The following is a 16,344-nucleotide window of genomic DNA, read 5'->3' on the forward strand; positions in this document are numbered from 1 at the left end:
CCACTTGTCTGTCTGGTGTTCCCTGTCCCTGGGCCAGCCCTGACCCGAGTTGGGGGTCACTCCTTCCTAAGGCCCACTTACCCATCTGTGCAAGCCTCTCATACCCTAGGTGCTCACTGCATAAAGGCCGGGCGCTGTGCAGGCGGCAGCTGACACTCCTTACCTCTTCCCTGTGGCCTGGTGAGTAGGTGACAGACACCCCCATTTTATAGACCAAGACACTGAGGCTTAGAGAGGAGCAAAGTTCACAAAGTAGGAAATTACAAGACAGGTCAGAATCCAGGTCTGACTCTAAGGTTGCCACTCTTTGAGGGCGGCCTTGGGGCTCAATCTGGAACCCCCATCTTGCCTATAAACCGTTCAGGCTGACGTCCAGTAAGCACAGAGCCTTTCGCCTGACCGTCCTGCCTGTCAGGGGCCTTGGGTCCCCTCCCAACTCCTGCTAGGTGACCTCAGGCAAGTCCTGCTCCTTTCCGGGCCCTGGGCTCCCCTCCGTGTGGGCCTGCGAGGGCCAGCTGTAAAGGAATTCTGAGCCCACCCCCAACCAGAACCCACCCTCCCCCCGCAGCCTGGGTTCACCCACCTCTCCTCATCGCGCCTGGGTCCTGGGTAACAGGGACTGATGGAGGCCAGCACAGCCCTTATTCACTGTGTGGCCCTTGCTGTTCTGTGCCTCAGTTTCCCTCTCCATCTCGGGGGAGTCAATTAGATCACCCCAGCCTCATAGGACTGGTAAAAAGAGAATCCAACTGAATGGAGGACAAAGATCCTGTTTCTGGGGCAATTCAAGGATTAGACAAATAGCACCTAGAGGCCCTGAGCTGGGCAGACGCTGGTAAGGTGGGGCAGGGAGCTCTCCCTCCCAACACCACCACTCTCTGTCAATAGCAACGGCTTCCTATGTGCCAGGTCCAGTTCTAAGTGCTTCACCCGCCTGCGTCTTTCTTAATCCTCACAACACCCACTTTACAGACAAAGAAACAGGCCCAGTGAGAGGAATGCACTTTTCCCAAGTCACACCGTCTACTTCCCCACTAACCACCCTCACACTTGGGCCAAGGCTCCTCCCCAACCCTTTCCCAAACTGGACTCTGAAAAGAAAGGGCTAAAAGTCATGGGGCTCAGGGGTAACATTTCATGAAATCTTTAATGAAACTGGGGTAGGGGCATGAACAGAGGGGAGGGGCAATGGGCACAGGCTTGGGGCGAGGAAGATGGCAGTGGGGCTGGGCAGGGGGCTCTCCTCTTTCCCGCAGCAACCCTCCCCCAATCATCCCACTGACAGGGGAGGGACGTAGGGAGGCGGAGCCATAAATACGTCCAGAATTCCAGAGAGGCAGCGAAGGAGGAAAGGGGCGGCTGGGGATCTCAGAGAGGGGGCAGGGGCAGGCCTGGGCCGCCCTTGTCAGGGGGTCCCGGCTCCTTGGGCGGCCGTGGGGGCCCTGGGGGATCCCCTGGCTTGCGGCCGTGCTTGCGGAAGTAGCGGTAGCGTTGGACGTAGGCGCGCACCAGGTTGCTCACCTTCACCGGGTTGATCTCCCCACTTTTGCTGTGGCAGATCTGGGGGGCAAGGGGCAGCTGCAATCACCACCAGCCCCCAGGGTCCCCTGCACCTGGACTGCTGAGCGCACTGGGGACTGGAATGGGAATCCCTCCACCAAGATCCAGGCCAGCGTCCCTACTTGTCCCCCTGATGCCAGCAGAACAGGCCCAGGTGGGCTTGAGGCAACCCTGTCACCCTCCTGCCTTCCGGAGTGACCCACTGCCCTTCTGTCTCCCCATCTCGGTACACCTGTCTGCTCACGTCCATCACTCCGTCTCATCCTCTCCCCACCTCAGCGCATCTTGTCCCCCTCTGGGCCCCACCTTGTGGACGGCCTTCCTCAGGATGTCCTTGTACTCCTCCTTGGTGATGTCCTTCTTCTGATAATACGGCTTGATGGCCAGCTTCACCTCCTCTACTGCCCGCTCCTGTGTGTGCAGCTTCTTCAGATACTGGCGGGGGCGGCGACAGCGGGAAGAATGGACAGCAAAGGCCAGATGAGTTCCTGCAGAACCCCTACCTCCACCTACCTGCCCACCAGCTCAGACTTCCTTGACCATCCAGCTACTCCCAGAGGTGGAAATCCTGCTTAGGGTCTGCCCTGTTCTTCCCTTGCTGCAGTTGTCCCAGACCCCAGGCCAGGCCTGGGCCTCTCAATGTCACTAGCATCTCCTCCAGGCTGGACCCTGGGCTGTCCCAGGCATCCATGACCAGGACCCATGTGTCCCCTACCCTTACAGTCTGGTAGGGAGACAGACCTGAGCCAGGCGGCTGCTCCCTACCATCCCAGAGAACATGGGGGCAGGTAAACTGAGGCCTGGGAAGGGCAGGACACCCCAGACTTCAGGGCCAACATCTCCCATGAAACAAGAATGCCAACTGGGGCTTCCCTGGTGGCGCAGTGGTTGAGAGTCCGCCTGCCGAGGCAGGGGACACAGGTTCGTGCCCCGGTCCAGGAGGATCCCACATGCCGCGGGGCGGCTGGGCCCGTGAGCCATGGCCGCTGAGCCTGCGCATCCGGAGCCTGTGCTCCGCAACGGGAGAGGCCACAACAGTGAGAGGCCCGCGTACCGCAAAAAAAAAAAAAAAAAAAAAAATGCCAACTGTCGGGTGAGCTACTGAGCTGCTGTGGGAGCCACGGCCACCCCGGGGGTACTCCTCAGGCCTCCCTAGCCCCACGGGAGTGGGTTTCTAAATATGCGGCCAAGAGAAAGGGATTGTGGCCTGCACGGTCTCATATGTGGCGAGAGGACAATGGCAGAGAACAGACAGGGCAGCCTCACTGGCGGAACATGGACCTGCTGCTTGTCCCAGGGCCTGTACTGTCCCCGTCCTGGAGCCCATGGCACAGGCCATGGACAAGTACACATCAAAGCTGTGGCCCCACCTCCGTTTATACGGGACTTGTAACACGGGGGTTTGTTCTGCTTCCCTTCTGGCGCTGTACGTGGGGTGCGAAAAGGGTGAGCAGTGCCATCACCTGGTGACAGGGCCATAGCGACCAGCATCCAGACCCAACCGAAAGGTACACAGCCCCAAGGCCCAGGAGGAGGAGCCAGATGTAGTGGGGGGAGGGGGGAGCTGTTTGCCCTGCACCCATTCTTCTTCCCTCCGTCCAGGCACCGATGCTTGACTTTTTGTTTGTAAACCACCCTGAGCCCCCCCTTACACAAAACGATAGGGGTGAGAGAGAAAGATATAGATGACCAAAGGGTAGACTGTAGAAGGTGTATGTGTAAATATGCGTGTGTTTATATCCATATCTATTTTCTTCTCTCCCTACCTGCATCCCATCTCTATACAAAATTCTTTAAAAACCTGTCTAGCACCCCTTTCCCAATCATCTAATCAAGTGACAAGTTTAGCTCCTTACAATTTAATGTTTTCAGCTTTATGTAAGTTCTCATCTGCTGGCATCAGTCTCTGGCATTCTCCTCAGGCCCCTGCATCTCAGTATCTGCCTGTGTTCTCTGCAAAACTGTCACCACCAACCCACCTCTCCCAAGCCCAGTTCACCTTGTCTGTGTCACCACGTCCCTCGGAGCTGCTGCTGCCCTCTCTCTTGTCAGACGCTGCAGCCAGCCCAGTGGGGGTGGGAGGGGTAGAGCCACAGCCCCCCAGGGGGAGGCTGCCAGGGAGCAGGTAGCTGGAGGGGCCAGGGGGCAGTCCCAGAGAGGTGGGCACAGGAGCTGGCGTCACCCCCAGACTTGAGGGGGGCTTCCTGTGGCTGAGGATCTGTGGGAAAAGTTTGGAGGATAAGCTGTGGGAAAAGGTTGGAGGATAAGCAAAGGGAGGTGGAGGGGAGGACAGGACGGAACATGTACCCCTATTCCCACCCCGATTTCCCAACAGTCCCAGAGGCAACAGGCTCCTCTTCTGGCAGACACCTTGCCCCAAAGCCTGTTGGGAGCTGAGGTTCCTCTCCTAACCCGAAGCAGGGGACAAGAGAAGGGGCTGCGGGGACTCTTCCCCAAGGAAGCCCACCTGGTTGGTGGCCTGAATCAGCTCCTGGGCCTTTGCTCGGCTTGCCAGATTGGCTTCTTCCATCTTGAAGAGAAGTGCAGTCACTGCAGTAGTTAGAGAGTGGACAACAAGGATTGGGAGTTGACGCAAGAGAAGAGGGTGACCCTCACCCAGCCACGCGCCACCTCCCACCCCGGGCCCCCAGACAGGCTCTAAGGTCTCAGGCTCATAACTGGGAAAAGGGGCCTCAGCCACCAAGAGAACCAGCCCACACCCTGTATGTTCTTAGGACTCAAGGTGTGTGGGGGGCAGGGGTGGGTGTGGGTGTGTGGCCAGGGTCACACAGTGACGAGTTGGTCCCGAGCCCCCGTAGCCTCTCTCCCCACCTCTGCAGTCTAGCAAAGGCTCCTGCCATCCCTTAAGCGACACTGCTCCCTGCTCCCCGATTCCGGTCCCTCCACCAAGCCTACCCCAGTCTACCTCTAGGTGGACCCCAGGACACACCCCAGTCCTCCAGTCTCTGCTGGACTGGCTGCCCGCTGCTCCCATGTGCCCAGCGCTCTCCCAGTGTACCCAAACATCGTGGAGCCCTCTGGACAGACCCTGACTGGCCCTCACCCACCCAAGGCCCTCCCGGTCCTGGTCACTACACCCACCCCTTCCAAAGTATCTCCACTGCCTCCAAGTTTGTCCCCATATGACGTCCTCCCGGGTTCTGTCTGTCCGCCCTAAGCTGCCCCGGCCCCCCGGCAACACTCACAGGCCAGGACACCACTAGTAGTGCAGTCTACACCAGCCGGCAGGTTCCAGGGCAGGGGTGGGGGCAGTGGGGGCAGCTGGGAGACACGGGGGGCTGGCCCATCCTCCGCCCCCGAGTCACCAGCCGTGGACCCCGCACTCGGGGCGGTGCTGGGGGCGGCAGCAGCCGTGCTGGTGGCCGTGCTGGTGGCCGGCTGCTGCTCCTCCTCCTCCTCCTCCTCCTCCTCTTCTTCCTCTTCCTCCTCCTCCGCCCCACCTCGGACTCCAGCCTCCTCAGTGGCCTCTTCTGGCAGGAAGGAGACCTCAGGTGTCTTGCAGCTGCTATCCACAGTCTGCGAGTCGGGCGTGAGAGCAGGGGGTGGGGGGGCCGCCTTGGGGGGCGGGGTGCTAGGGGCCTTCGCTGCCCGCTCTTCCCCGGACCAGGAAGTCTCCTCGGCCCCTTTGGCTCCCGCCGCCTGGCTGCAGCTATCCGCCTTGGACTTCTTCAGCGTCACAGGGCCGCTGCCGCCCCCGCTGCTGCCCCCACCGCTGCGGATCTTTTTCCTGGTCTTGGATGGCTTGGTCTTTCCCTTGGTCCCCTTGGCTTTCTTGGCCCCAGCCTTGGCCTTGACCTTGGTCTTTTTGGGCTTGGTGCTGCCCTGAGCTGCTTTGGCCACCTCAGTAGGGGCCCGCTCATCCGGCTTGAGGAAGGGGGAGCGGCTCTCTCGGTCTCGGCTGAACTTGACTCCGATGGAGCCCAGGCCGGCAGAGGTGGCCTCCTTGGCTGGTGTGGTGCTGCTGACACCCTCTCGGATCAGCACGGCCACCTTGGACTGTAGCTTCACCTTCCGGGAGGATGAGGAGGACGACGAGGACGAGGAGCCTGAACCGCTGCTGACAGGTGGCTTTGGCGGGGGCCCTGAGGAGGGCGCCAACTCCTTGGGGGGCCGGGCCTTCTTGGATGACCTGTCCCTGTCCCTATCTCTGTCCCTGTCCCGGTCCCGATCCCCCCCGTCCAGTGCCTTCCGCCGCGATCCCTTCTCCCGGGAGGAAGAGGAGGAGGAGGCAGCCCCAGAGCGGCGCCGGTCCTTCTCACTGCTCTTGCCTCCCCGCTCCTCGGCACTCAGTCCCTCGGAGTCGTAGAGGACCTCGCGCTTGGGCGATGAGGCCGGAGCCGGTGAGGGGCCTCGGGGGTCAGGCTTGTCCGGCCGGCCCACGGTGATGGTCCGCTTGATGGCAAAGAGATCGTGGTCCGTGAGGTCCTGGATGGAGGGCGGCACGGCACCCCGGCGGCGGCTGTCGCGCTCTCCGCCCAAGGAGGTGGAGCCGGAGGGTGGCTGGGCCGGGGCAGGGCCCTTCTCACTGTCCCCAGACCGCTTCTCGCCCCGGGACCGCGACCGCTTCTTCTTCTTCTTGCTGCCGCCGCCATCCCGGTGCTTGCCGCGGTGCCGCTCGCGCCTGGAAGACGACGACGAGGAGGTGGCCGGAGGCGGGGAGTTCGAGCGCCGCCGCCGCCGCCTTTTCTCCCGGGACCGGGACCTGCGGCTGCCCCCGCGGCGCCGGTCGGTGCTCCGCGAGCGGCGGCGGGCGGAGCGGGACCGCGAGCGGCGGCGGGCGGACGACGAGGCGTGGGAGCCCAGCTTGCGGTCCCGGGAGCGGTGCTTCTTGGGGTCCCAGGGGGAGGCCGGGGCCGGCGGGGCGGGCTGCGCGCCGGAGGAGGACGAGGCGGCCTCCTTGGCCTCGCCGCCGCTCCTCTTGCGCTCCCGCCTCGACTTCTTGCGGGTAGGCGGGCCAGTGGGGGCAGCGGAGGCGGGGGCGGCGGCTGGGGAGGGCGAGCGCTGCCGGTAGCGCTCACGCCGCTGGGTCAGGATCTTGCGGCGCAGGTCCAGGCCGCCCCAGCGCGCGTCTGCAGTGGGCGGGGCGGGGGCCGGCTCCCCCAGGTCCACCTGCAGGGCGCCCTCGCCGTCGGACTCCGCGTGCAGTGACAAGAAGTCGTCCCCCTCGGGGGCCCGGGCGGCGGGCGGCGGGGGCGGGGGCTGGGCCGCAGGGGGCGCCGGTGCCGCCGGAGGGGGTCGTGCGGCCCGGCCGCCGGCCCGGAAGAGGGAGAGCGCCATCCTGGGCTCCTCCTCAGGCTGGACAATCTCGCCCTCCTCAATCTCTGAGTCGCCCGGTGGCATCAGAGGGGGCGGGAGGGCGGCGCCACCTGCCGTCACCACCTCCACGGAGACCTTGCCTTCCCGACAGGCCTCCGCCTCCGTCCCCACCACAAAGACGCGCCGGCGGGTGGCTCCGTCGGCCCGGGTGGAGTCGGCCTGGGGCGGTGTGCCAGGGGCTGGAGTCTGCTGCAGGGGCTGGGGGTCCGCGCCCGGGCTCTCGTCACCTGGGAAGTCCTGGCTCAGGCTGTTGTCGTCGTAGATGCCCGCCAGGGTCTCTGAGATGCGGCTGATGCTCTGGGACAGGCCTTCCTCCTCCTCTTCTTCCTCTTCTTCCTCTTCTTCCTCTTCCTCCTCCTCCTCCTCCTCCTCCTCCTCAGGTGAGGGGGTACCCGCCGATGAGCTGGGGTTGGAGCCAGTGGGCTCAAAGGGGTCGTACTTCTGCTCTGGAGCAGGCGGTGGGGAATAGGCCTCGTCGGTGGGGTGGAAGGGGTCATAGATATCAAACCGGGGTGCAGGAGGGGCCGGGGGGGCCGGAGGTGGTGGAGGGGGAGGCGGGGAAGGGGAGGATGATGAGGGGGAAGGGGAAGGCGAAGAGGAGGCAGAGGAGGGGGCAGGGGGTGGTGCAGGACCCCCGTCTCCAGTGCCCAAGGTGAGGAGGTGGCGGGCACAGGTGGGTCGAGAAGAATGAGACTGCGGAGAAACTGCAAAGGAAGAGAGGAGACAGGGTGGCGGTCAGGTGCCTGTCCTGGTGCAGCGGAGGGACCCGCAGGCAGGTCAGCACCCCATCTGCTGGCCCCCTCGCTCAGCACTCGCCACACCAGCAGGCACTGCTTCCAGTGCTTCACGTGTGTCAACACATAAGATGCTCCTAACAACAGTACCTACGCTCCACGCTGTAGGTACTGCGACCCGGGGTCCCAGGAGGAAACTGCAGCACAGAGAGCTGTGGCATCTTCCCCTAGAGCACAGTCAGCAGGGGGGGAGTCAGGATGCAAACTCGGTCAGTGTGGCCCCCGAGCCCACACTCTCATATCCGGAGCCGTAAGCTGGCCCGCAGCCCAAGACCGCCCTGACCAATGACAGCAGTGACATTCCCGCAGGAGGCCCAGGCTGGGATGGGAGAGCCAGGGTTCCAACCTAGGACCACCTGCAGGGGTCAAGCCCTGTCCTGCTGAACCGGCTGCCTCTTGAGGGAATCTATCCCTTTGTACAGGAGGCCTAACGTGAGGCTGAGAAGGTGAAACTCCCTCTCCAGAGTCAGAAAGTAGCAGAGCTGGCGAGCCCTGACAGCCCGAGTCCTCACCGTGCCCCTGTCACTCTGTGATGAGCCCCATCCCAGGGGCGACATCAGCTTGGGACTCAGACATCACTGATCAGGCCGGGCATCGTGCTGTCCTCCGTTATTTTGTCCGCCCTCCCGAGACCTTGCTTTCGAAGCACTCCACGGTCTCAGCACCACAAGTCACACATGTGGAGACAACTGATCGAGGCTGCCTCCGGGGCGGGTAAAGGGGCCAGGATTCAGACACACACATCAGAGTCCAGAGGCCACTCTCTCAACCACATGTAACTGCCAGGATCCTGCCCCAGCAAGGACGCCGGCATAGTCACATGAACAATGCCAGGGAGGCCCCGGGCTAAGAAGGCAGCACCAGAGCCACCTCCCCGCTCGGATCCCAGGCTCCAGCCCTCTCCTGCAATATGCCCGAGGGCAAGCAACTCAACTGCTGTTTGGCTTGGTTTCCTCATCTATAACAGGGGAGTTTGCTCATTCATTCAACACATTTTTTCTGATCATCAATCTGACAGACGGGTTTGGGGTATAGAATAGAACCGCAAACAAGAGACAAAAATCCCTGCCTTCAAGGACTTGCTAAGCATGAACTCTGACTACCCGGGCTGTTATTACCACCACCTGAGGCAAAAACCAAGTCTGCGGATTGCAGCAGTCTGCAAACTCGAGACATCCGCTTCTTTATAAATAGTTGTTTTTAAAGGATTACGGGTTTTTCTTGCGTTAACATTTTCCAAACGAAGACCAAAAAACACTTGGAATAAGAAAACAAAACATAGGGACTTCCCTGGTGGTCCAGTGGGTAAGACTCCGTGCTCCCAATGCAGGGGGCCCGGGTTTGATCCCTGGTCAGGGAACTAGATCCCGCATGCGCGCCGCAACTAAGAGTCCTCATGATGCAACTAAAAAAAAAAAAAAAAAAAAAAAGATCCCGCACGCCACAACTAAGACCTGGCACAACAAAAATAAATAAATAAATATTTAAAAACAACAACAACAAAACCCTAAAACATAACTCCAGAGTCCTGCTGAAAACAGCTATTAGGTTCTAGACACAGCTACGGATATCACTTAAAGCCCAAGGGCCAAATCCCATTGGAACCCTGTCCCGCTCACTTGTTTACTTATCCCCTACGGCTTCTGATTTTAAAAGAAATGAGAAGAGAGTTCCCTGGTGGCCTAGTCGTTAGGATTCTGGGCTTTCACTGTTGAGGCCGGGTTCAATCCCTGGGTGGGGAACCTGAGATCCCACAAGCCATGCGACACAGCCAAAAAAATAATAATAAATAAATAAATAAATAAAATTTTAAAAAATAAGAAAAGAAATGAAAATACTTTTGTGGGCCCCTAAGAGTGTGGCGAGCCCCAGGCACCACGTCCCCTGAGCCTAAAGGATAAGTAAGTCACCCCAGATCTGTGAGAAAAAAGAAAAGACAAGGATGGGACTTCCCTGGTGGTGCAGGGGTTAAGAATCCTCCTGCCAACGCAGGGGACACGGGTTCGAGCCCTGGCCCAGGAAGATCCCACATACCGCGGAGCAACTAAGCCCGTGCGCCGCAGCTACTAAGCCTGCGCTCTAGAGCCTGTGAGCCACAACTACTGAAGCCCACGCGCCTAGAGCCGGTGCTCTGCCAACAGGAGAAGCCACCACTGCAGTGAAGAGTGGCCCCCTGCTCGCCACAGCTAGAGAAAGCCCGCGCACAGCAGCGAAGACCCGACACAGCCAAAAAGAAATAAAGTTAAATCTTAAAAAAAAAAGGACAAGGAAAACGTGAACTGGTTCAGAGGGTGTGCAAGCCTCTGGCAGAACAGCTGCTCGTAGCTGACCTTCTGCCGCGCCTCCCTCTCCCCTCCACCCCCCGCCAGACACGTGCGTGCGCAGAAGGGAAGCCTAAACCCAGCGCTCTCATCAGGGTCCCGGGGGATCGGCAGCGGCGGCAGCAGCACTGGGGAGTTAGTGAGAAATGCAAATTCCTGGGCCCTCCCAACTCCAGGCCCGCTGCATCAGAAACCCTGGGATGGGCCTAGTGACCTGTGGATTAGCCCGTCGTCCGTGGTGATTCTGATGCCCTTTGAGTTTGAGCCCCTCTGCTCTGGCCCGCTCAGGGGCCACCACCGTGTGCGCGGCTGGGGAGCACACTCTTCCTCGGGCGGGTGCACGTTACACAAGTCAAAAACCTGCACTTTACACACAGAAGGCCCCGGGCTCAGGGCCACCACTAAGCAACTGGCTGTGCCACCTCGAGCAAGAGACTTCCCTCCTTCACACTTTTCTCTTCCTGGAGTCGGAGACGCTGAGAGTCCCCCGTCCTGGGGAGACGCATTCCTAACGCAGTTACACTGATATTCAGAAGCCCCGGACGCACGCTAACTGCTCCCACATGGTAGCTGTCACGTCAGTTTTAACTTTAATTACATCTGCACGTGCATACAGCCTTTACTGAAGTCTAACAGGAGAGAGACGTGACGGTACAGATTTTGTCTAAATGACGTACTCGGCACCGCCACTACTACCAACAACAGCTAACGCTCACGCGACGCCGAGGCTGACTGCCTGCCAACTCAGCCCTGGTCCCACGTACCCGTTTTGCCCGTCCTCCAGGCCCTGACACGGGGCAGCAGGCTGGGTACGGGAAGAGGGACTGGATCCCTGTCCCCAATTCGGACCTCGGCCACCAGCTCCAGCATGTCCTCGCTTCTGCAAGACAGGGGGTGAGTGAGCCTCAGAGGTGCGTCCAACTCCCACGTTGGGGGCCTCTCCCACTCCAGCTGCCCAGATACTCACTCGCCAGGCCGCAGGTCCAGGTGGCTGGGAACCCAGGTATCTGGGGGATCCAGGATGCTCACCAGCCCCGCGAGGAGGCCATCGGCAGCCACGTCCAACACCTGGAATAGGCCAGGAGGGGCTCCACCCTGTCCCTGCTTGTGTGAGGACCCACACAGGCCCTAAGCTCTCAGTAACCCAGACATCTGAGACCCTGTGAGAACACGAGGATCCAACTGACTCCTCAACCTGACTGCCTCCAGGACCCAAGGGACCAGGCCTCAGAGCTTCCAACACTGCCCCCGATCAGCACCCCAGACCCAGGAGCCTGGGTCCCCAACCCCATTTCAGGGATCCAGGCCCCAGTGACCTTCCTCCCCCAGCCCCAGAAGTCCAGGTCCCTAGCCCCCTCTTCTTACTCACAGAAGCCGTGTCGGTCCCCCCCGATTCCTGGGAACGGGGCTCTGAACGTGGGCTCCGACAGCGCCTCCATCGAAGGCCATGACACCGAGAACCATCTGAAGAGAGATTTGCATGGCAGATTGGAGACAGGGGACTAGATGCAGAGACCTTGCTTGGCAGAGGAAAAAGAGCCTGCCTAGCTCTTGACAAAGGAACCAAGCTCCTGCCTACGCTCCCGGCCTCCATTCAACTGCTTCCCAACACCCTTTTGAGGCACCAACTCTAACCCATTTGTCTGCCCAGCCACGCTCCAGATGAAGAGCAGACAAGTCAGCTTGGCCTTTGAGCCTTGCTGTGATCCAGTCCCCACGGAGCGATCCTGCTTCCCTTCCCACCGACACCCTCTCTGCCCGCCAGCCCCGAAGACCCACAGCAACACGGTCCCTGTGTCGTGCGCCCGCTGGTGCCGCCCCCGCCTAGCAGGCTTTCCTCCTCACCAGACAACGCTCATACAGTCCTAGAGACACAGGTCCCCTGTCACCTCCTCGCTGAAGCCTTCCCGGACCCCATCTCCCTCCACACCAGCTGAGCTGGGCCTCCTGCCCTCTCACGGTGCCTCGGGCTACCTCTGTCCTGGGCCTGTGTCTCCCCTCTGCCAGACCGTGAGCCCCTCCAAGACGGCCATGGAGGCCACCCCCTCGTGGGCTCCCTGTGCCAGCACAAGGGTGGCACCCAGGAGGCCTCGGGAAAGCGTATATGAACGAGATTAGGAGAAAGAATGCAGAGATGGGGCAGGGGGCTGGGAAGAACCAGAAGCTGTCATACCTTTATCATTTGGCAGGTCCCCCTGCAGGGAACTTCCCACAGCCTGCTGAATGGCCCGCTGAAGGAAAGGTGAGGGTGAAGGGGGTGGAAAGAAAGAGCAGTCAGGGGATGCGTGCGGAAGGTCACAAGCTCTGCTGCTGGGAGACAGCCATTCCAGACACCCCTACAACCAGACTCAAACCCTACAGACAGGCCAAGAGTCCCGGCCCCCCAACCCCTCCTTCCCCAAGGGTCCAGGAGTTAGGCCCCTGGAATCTGGACGCCCAGCCCCTCCCTCCCTCGGCCCCAGGCATCCGGCTGCCTCACCAAGATAAAAGCAGAAGGAGAAAGCGTAGGGTCTCTGTCTGGCGGACCGTCACCCCGATCCTCGCCTGACTCCTCTGTCTTCCCTCGAGACTCATCTTCTTCCTCCATGGTCACCTGGTGGTGGAAGCGGGGGAGAGTCTGGAGTAGAGGCTGGTGGGCAGGCCACGGTGGTGCCAGGTGGCGGAAGGAGAGGACAGACATGAAGACCTCAGGGGCCTCCAACACTGTGTCCCTTTCAGCGTCCCTCCTCTCCTCCACCGCATCCCAGGCCCGGGCAAGTACCAGGCCCAGTGCAGACACTGGAGCGACTGGAACAACTCTCCTCCCTTGTCTGAATGTGTTGCCTCCTCTGCCAAAGGGAGGCCCTCCTGGCCTATTTCCACACACCCCTCCCCAGTTCCCGCACCTTCCCCCACAACCAGACTTTAAGACCTCACAGGAGCCCGCCTTCACGGGAGCCAAGACTCTTTTCTGTTGAGTTGTGATTTCAAACACTGTGTCCCGAAGTCTCATAAACCCACCTTTCCCAAACCGAGATACGGGCCAGTGTGCTGGGTGTGCCTCAAACACCACGCCACTTCCCAAAGCATCGATTCTCCTCGATGGTGAGGGACCCAACAAAACGTATTTACACACAGAAGATGGAACTATAATAGAATGAGCTACAAAACCAGTACGCCACTTTGAAAATGAAAACACGAACAACATGGGCTTCCCTGGTGGCGCAGTGGTTGACAGTCCGCCTGCCGATGCAGGGGACACGGGTTCGTGCCCCGGTCCGGGAAGATCCCACGTGCTGTGGAGCGGCTGGGCCCGTGAGCCATGGCCGCTGAGCCTGTCCGGAGCGTGTCCGGAGCCTGTGCTTCGCAAGGGGACAGGCCACAACAGTGAGAGGCCGGTGTACCGCAAAAAACAAAAACAAAACAAAACAAACACGAACTTCAGGAATGCTGTCCACCAGACGCCGCAGGGAGCAACCTCCGATCACCTGTCTGCCCCTTGTGTGGAAGCGCGGCTCAAGGCTTTGCCATGTCACAGAAATTCTTAGGTTATACAGAAGGTGAAAAATCACTCTTTAGACTGATGGGGATCTTGATTAGGGCTTCAGAAAACACGAAGACTTCAGCTGTAGGCTTCCCTGCAACTGTCAAATCTCCTACTCTGAAGACAATAAATATCTGGTCCCACAGTTCCTAGAAAGCTTCAAAACCCCTAACCCTCAACGCCGTGTGCTTAACTCTAAGTGGGCCCAACAGGAGTATCTAAGTCAGAGAAAGGCTGTGAGAATTGAAAGGAGACGGACTCCTGACAGAGAGTTAACAGCCCAAGCCAGCTAGCTATACAGAGGCCAATAATTATCATTGGCCTTTAACGCCCAGGTTTCCCCTACTTCGGTCTCCCCTACACCCTCGGTTGCATACCTGCCAAAAAAAAAAAAAAAAAGATCTCCGTCCTGGTCTCCCTCGTACCAGATTTTCAGAAAGCTCTCCCATGCTGCCTCCTGGCTCTCTAAGAGCCTGCAGTTCCTTCCCAAACTCCCATAGACAACTCTCACCCTGAGAAGCCCCTCTGGACAGTTCCCAGCCCTGGTGCTGCTCTCCGGCACCTGGGTGGGGGTGGGGGGAGCACACGCTATGTAGAACAGTGTCTGTCACATAAGAGATGCTTAATCAAGGTGTGCCGCCAACTCTCTGTAGAATGAACATCCTCCCTTGCCCATTCACACAAGCCCCAGGATTTGCAGACACACCCCCGGCTCCTTAGGTCTTTTAGACCTGAGAAGCCTCTGCAGACGCTGCTAGGTCCCTCTAGATAAGTTTCCCAAACTATAGACTTGATAGTAGTTCAGTGCTTCACAAATAGCTTGTTATCAAAGCAAATCGAACACAGTAGAAGGTTCTTCACAATACATCACGAGTAAATGGAAATACTAATTAATGGGACTTGGGTATGAAATTCGTATGACGGTGTACACTGGGTCTCAATGAAAAAATGTTTTTCTCACTGTAGATCAAGGTCAAAAGAGTTTGAAAAGCACAGCACTAGATGAATCTAGACGATCCTATAGACTTTCTCAGACCAAGGAGGACTAACTCTAACTCTCTCTGTAGCCCCAGGGCCACGCAGAATTTTTCAACATTGTGCATTTGAATTACTTTCTAAGGGCAAGTACAATACAGCTGGGCAAATTTTCTAATACTCTTCATTGTCTTATTCTCCACGCAATGGCGTGGCCCCCCCAAAGGCATTCGAATTTGCAGTCACACTCAAAGCCACCTAGATGGTTCCAGGTCCTTCTAACTGCCCCCAGCCTCCTGTCACCCAGATTAGGCACTCCCCAGACAGCTGGAGACCCATCCAGGCCTCTCAGAACATCTCAGTATTTGCCTCTCTCCCTTCGTGGGTACATCCCGCTCCTCTGGGTAGCTATAAAAGACTTCCTAGCCCTGGAACAGTTCTTCCAGGCCCAGCTATATGGCCCCAGACCCCTGTAGGTGAGCCGCATCCTCAGGTCAGCCCATGTAGACACTTCGCAGCCCTAACAGACATACCCTAGGCGCTATAGTTGGCTCTGCAGATACTCCCCAGCTCTTGCAGATCTCCTTCACCCCGGGACATATCTCAAGATCTCAAGATGGCCCCAGAACCCTCTAAACAGACCCTAGCCTCCGGTCAGCTCATAAAGACGATCAACAGTGCCCGCAAAAATGACCCAAGCCAGCTATATGCTGGAAGGCAGGCTTCAGTCTCAGTCCAGGCCCTGTGGACGCCTCCAATCCTCTCGAGGACGCCCCGTAGATGCCCCCCGGCACCACAGACGCGTCCCGGGGCCTTCGGAAGGCCCCCCGCTCGGCGCCAGGCGCCGCCGCCGCCACCAGGCCCGAGGCCGCCCCGCTAAGCCCTTGAGGTCCTGCGGCGTGCCGGGAGGACCCCGGGACAACTAGCGACCCGACTCCGCCCCGCCCACCCCGATAGGCCCGAGCCCCGCGGCCCAGACCGCCGCCGCCATCTTACCCCGCCGCTCGGGCTGCGGCTCCGGCCCCGGCGCGGGGCGGGGCGGGCTGGGGCGGGGCTCGCGAGCAGAGGGAGGAGAGGGGTGGAGCTAAAACACCGCCGAGCTTGCCGGGACTTCAAGTACCAAGCACGCTGCCGTGAAGGCTGGTGGGAAGGCTCCGGACTCAGTTTCCCAGCAGTCAATAGGACACATAGGCCGGGTGCGCGCGACGCACGCCGGGAGGCGTAGTCCGCGCGTCGCCTCCGCCGCGCGGGGACAGCAAGCGGGGTGCGGGGTGAAGTGGGCGGGGTTGCGGTAGGCCGCGATTAGGCCCCAAAGTACCCAGCACGCGCGCGGAAAGAGCGGCGGAAAAGGAAGTGACGGAAAGAGCGGTCAGCGTGACAGATGCGAGGGAGTTGTAGTTCCGCGGACTGGGCCGTAGGAAAAAAAAAAAAAAAAAAAAAGGACAAGCTGGGAGTTGCCCCGCCCACATTCTAGGGATCCCAGAATCCCGATACCAATTTCTCTCTAAATTTAGAACCAAGGAGCCCGGCCCTACAGCTTCCTCCTCATTTACAACAGAAAAGTCCGAATTCCGATTCCTCTCACTCAGAACAGAGGAGTCCGGACTCACATTTCCCTCCTCCCTGGGACTCAGAAGCCGAGCCCTCCTTCCTGTTAAATCCAGGAGTCGGGCCCTCAAGCCATCCTCAAACCATTCCTGGCCTCAAACAACTACCTTACACTAACCCGAGTGTTCGGGTTCCCCACCCTAACTCCCTCGGATCCAGAATTTTGGGTCCCCAGCCCCTCCAACCTCTGGATCCAAGAGTCTGGGCCCTCAGCTTCCCTCCTTTA

At 59.6% G+C, this 16,344-nt stretch overlaps 1 protein-coding gene across 4 annotated transcripts; it reads right to left on the reverse strand.

Annotated features, from left to right (window-relative positions):
• Positions 1-1,121: 1,121 nt before the first annotated feature.
• Positions 1,122-15,561, reverse strand: SCAF1 (SR-related CTD associated factor 1). Of its 4 annotated transcripts, none has more exons than XM_059046161.2 (11): positions 15,507-15,561; positions 12,492-12,605; positions 12,186-12,243; positions 11,382-11,476; positions 10,980-11,080; positions 10,777-10,892; positions 4,767-7,601; positions 4,028-4,110; positions 3,560-3,778; positions 1,867-1,995; positions 1,122-1,560 (listed from the first exon to the last, which is right to left on the reverse strand). In XM_059046161.2, the coding sequence occupies exons 2-11, from the start codon at positions 12,597-12,599 to the stop codon at positions 1,369-1,371; spliced, it is 3,936 nt and encodes a 1,311-aa protein (XP_058902144.1). In that variant the 5' UTR covers positions 12,600-12,605; positions 15,507-15,561; the 3' UTR covers positions 1,122-1,368. The 4 variants fall into 4 exon arrangements, with proteins under 4 accessions (XP_058902144.1, XP_058902145.1, XP_066874726.1 ...); XM_059046162.2 differs by lacking the exon at positions 15,507-15,561 and adding an exon at positions 15,044-15,398; XM_067018625.1 differs by lacking the exon at positions 15,507-15,561 and having other exon boundaries at positions 10,777-10,889; positions 12,492-12,624.
• Positions 15,562-16,344: the final 783 nt, after the last annotated feature.

This window comes from Kogia breviceps, chromosome 18 (assembly GCF_026419965.1).
Source record: "Kogia breviceps isolate mKogBre1 chromosome 18, mKogBre1 haplotype 1, whole genome shotgun sequence".
Classification (NCBI taxonomy): domain Eukaryota; kingdom Metazoa; phylum Chordata; class Mammalia; order Artiodactyla; family Physeteridae; genus Kogia; species Kogia breviceps.

What these genes read in the sequence shown, in the direction of transcription:
- SCAF1 (XM_059046161.2), bottom strand. Translation starts at nt 12,599, where the DNA reads ATGGAGGAAGAAGATGAGTCTCGAGGGAAGACAGAGGAGTCAGGCGAG. An exon ending in CTCCTTCTGCTTTTATCTTG is followed by an intron (nt 12,244 to 12,491) that starts GTGAGGCAGCCG and finishes CCTTTCCTTCAG; the next exon opens with CGGGCCATTCAGCAGGCTGT. An exon ending in TACTAGTGGTGTCCTGGCCT is followed by an intron (nt 4,111 to 4,766) that starts GTGAGTGTTGCC and finishes TAACTACTGCAG; the next exon opens with TGACTGCACTTCTCTTCAAG.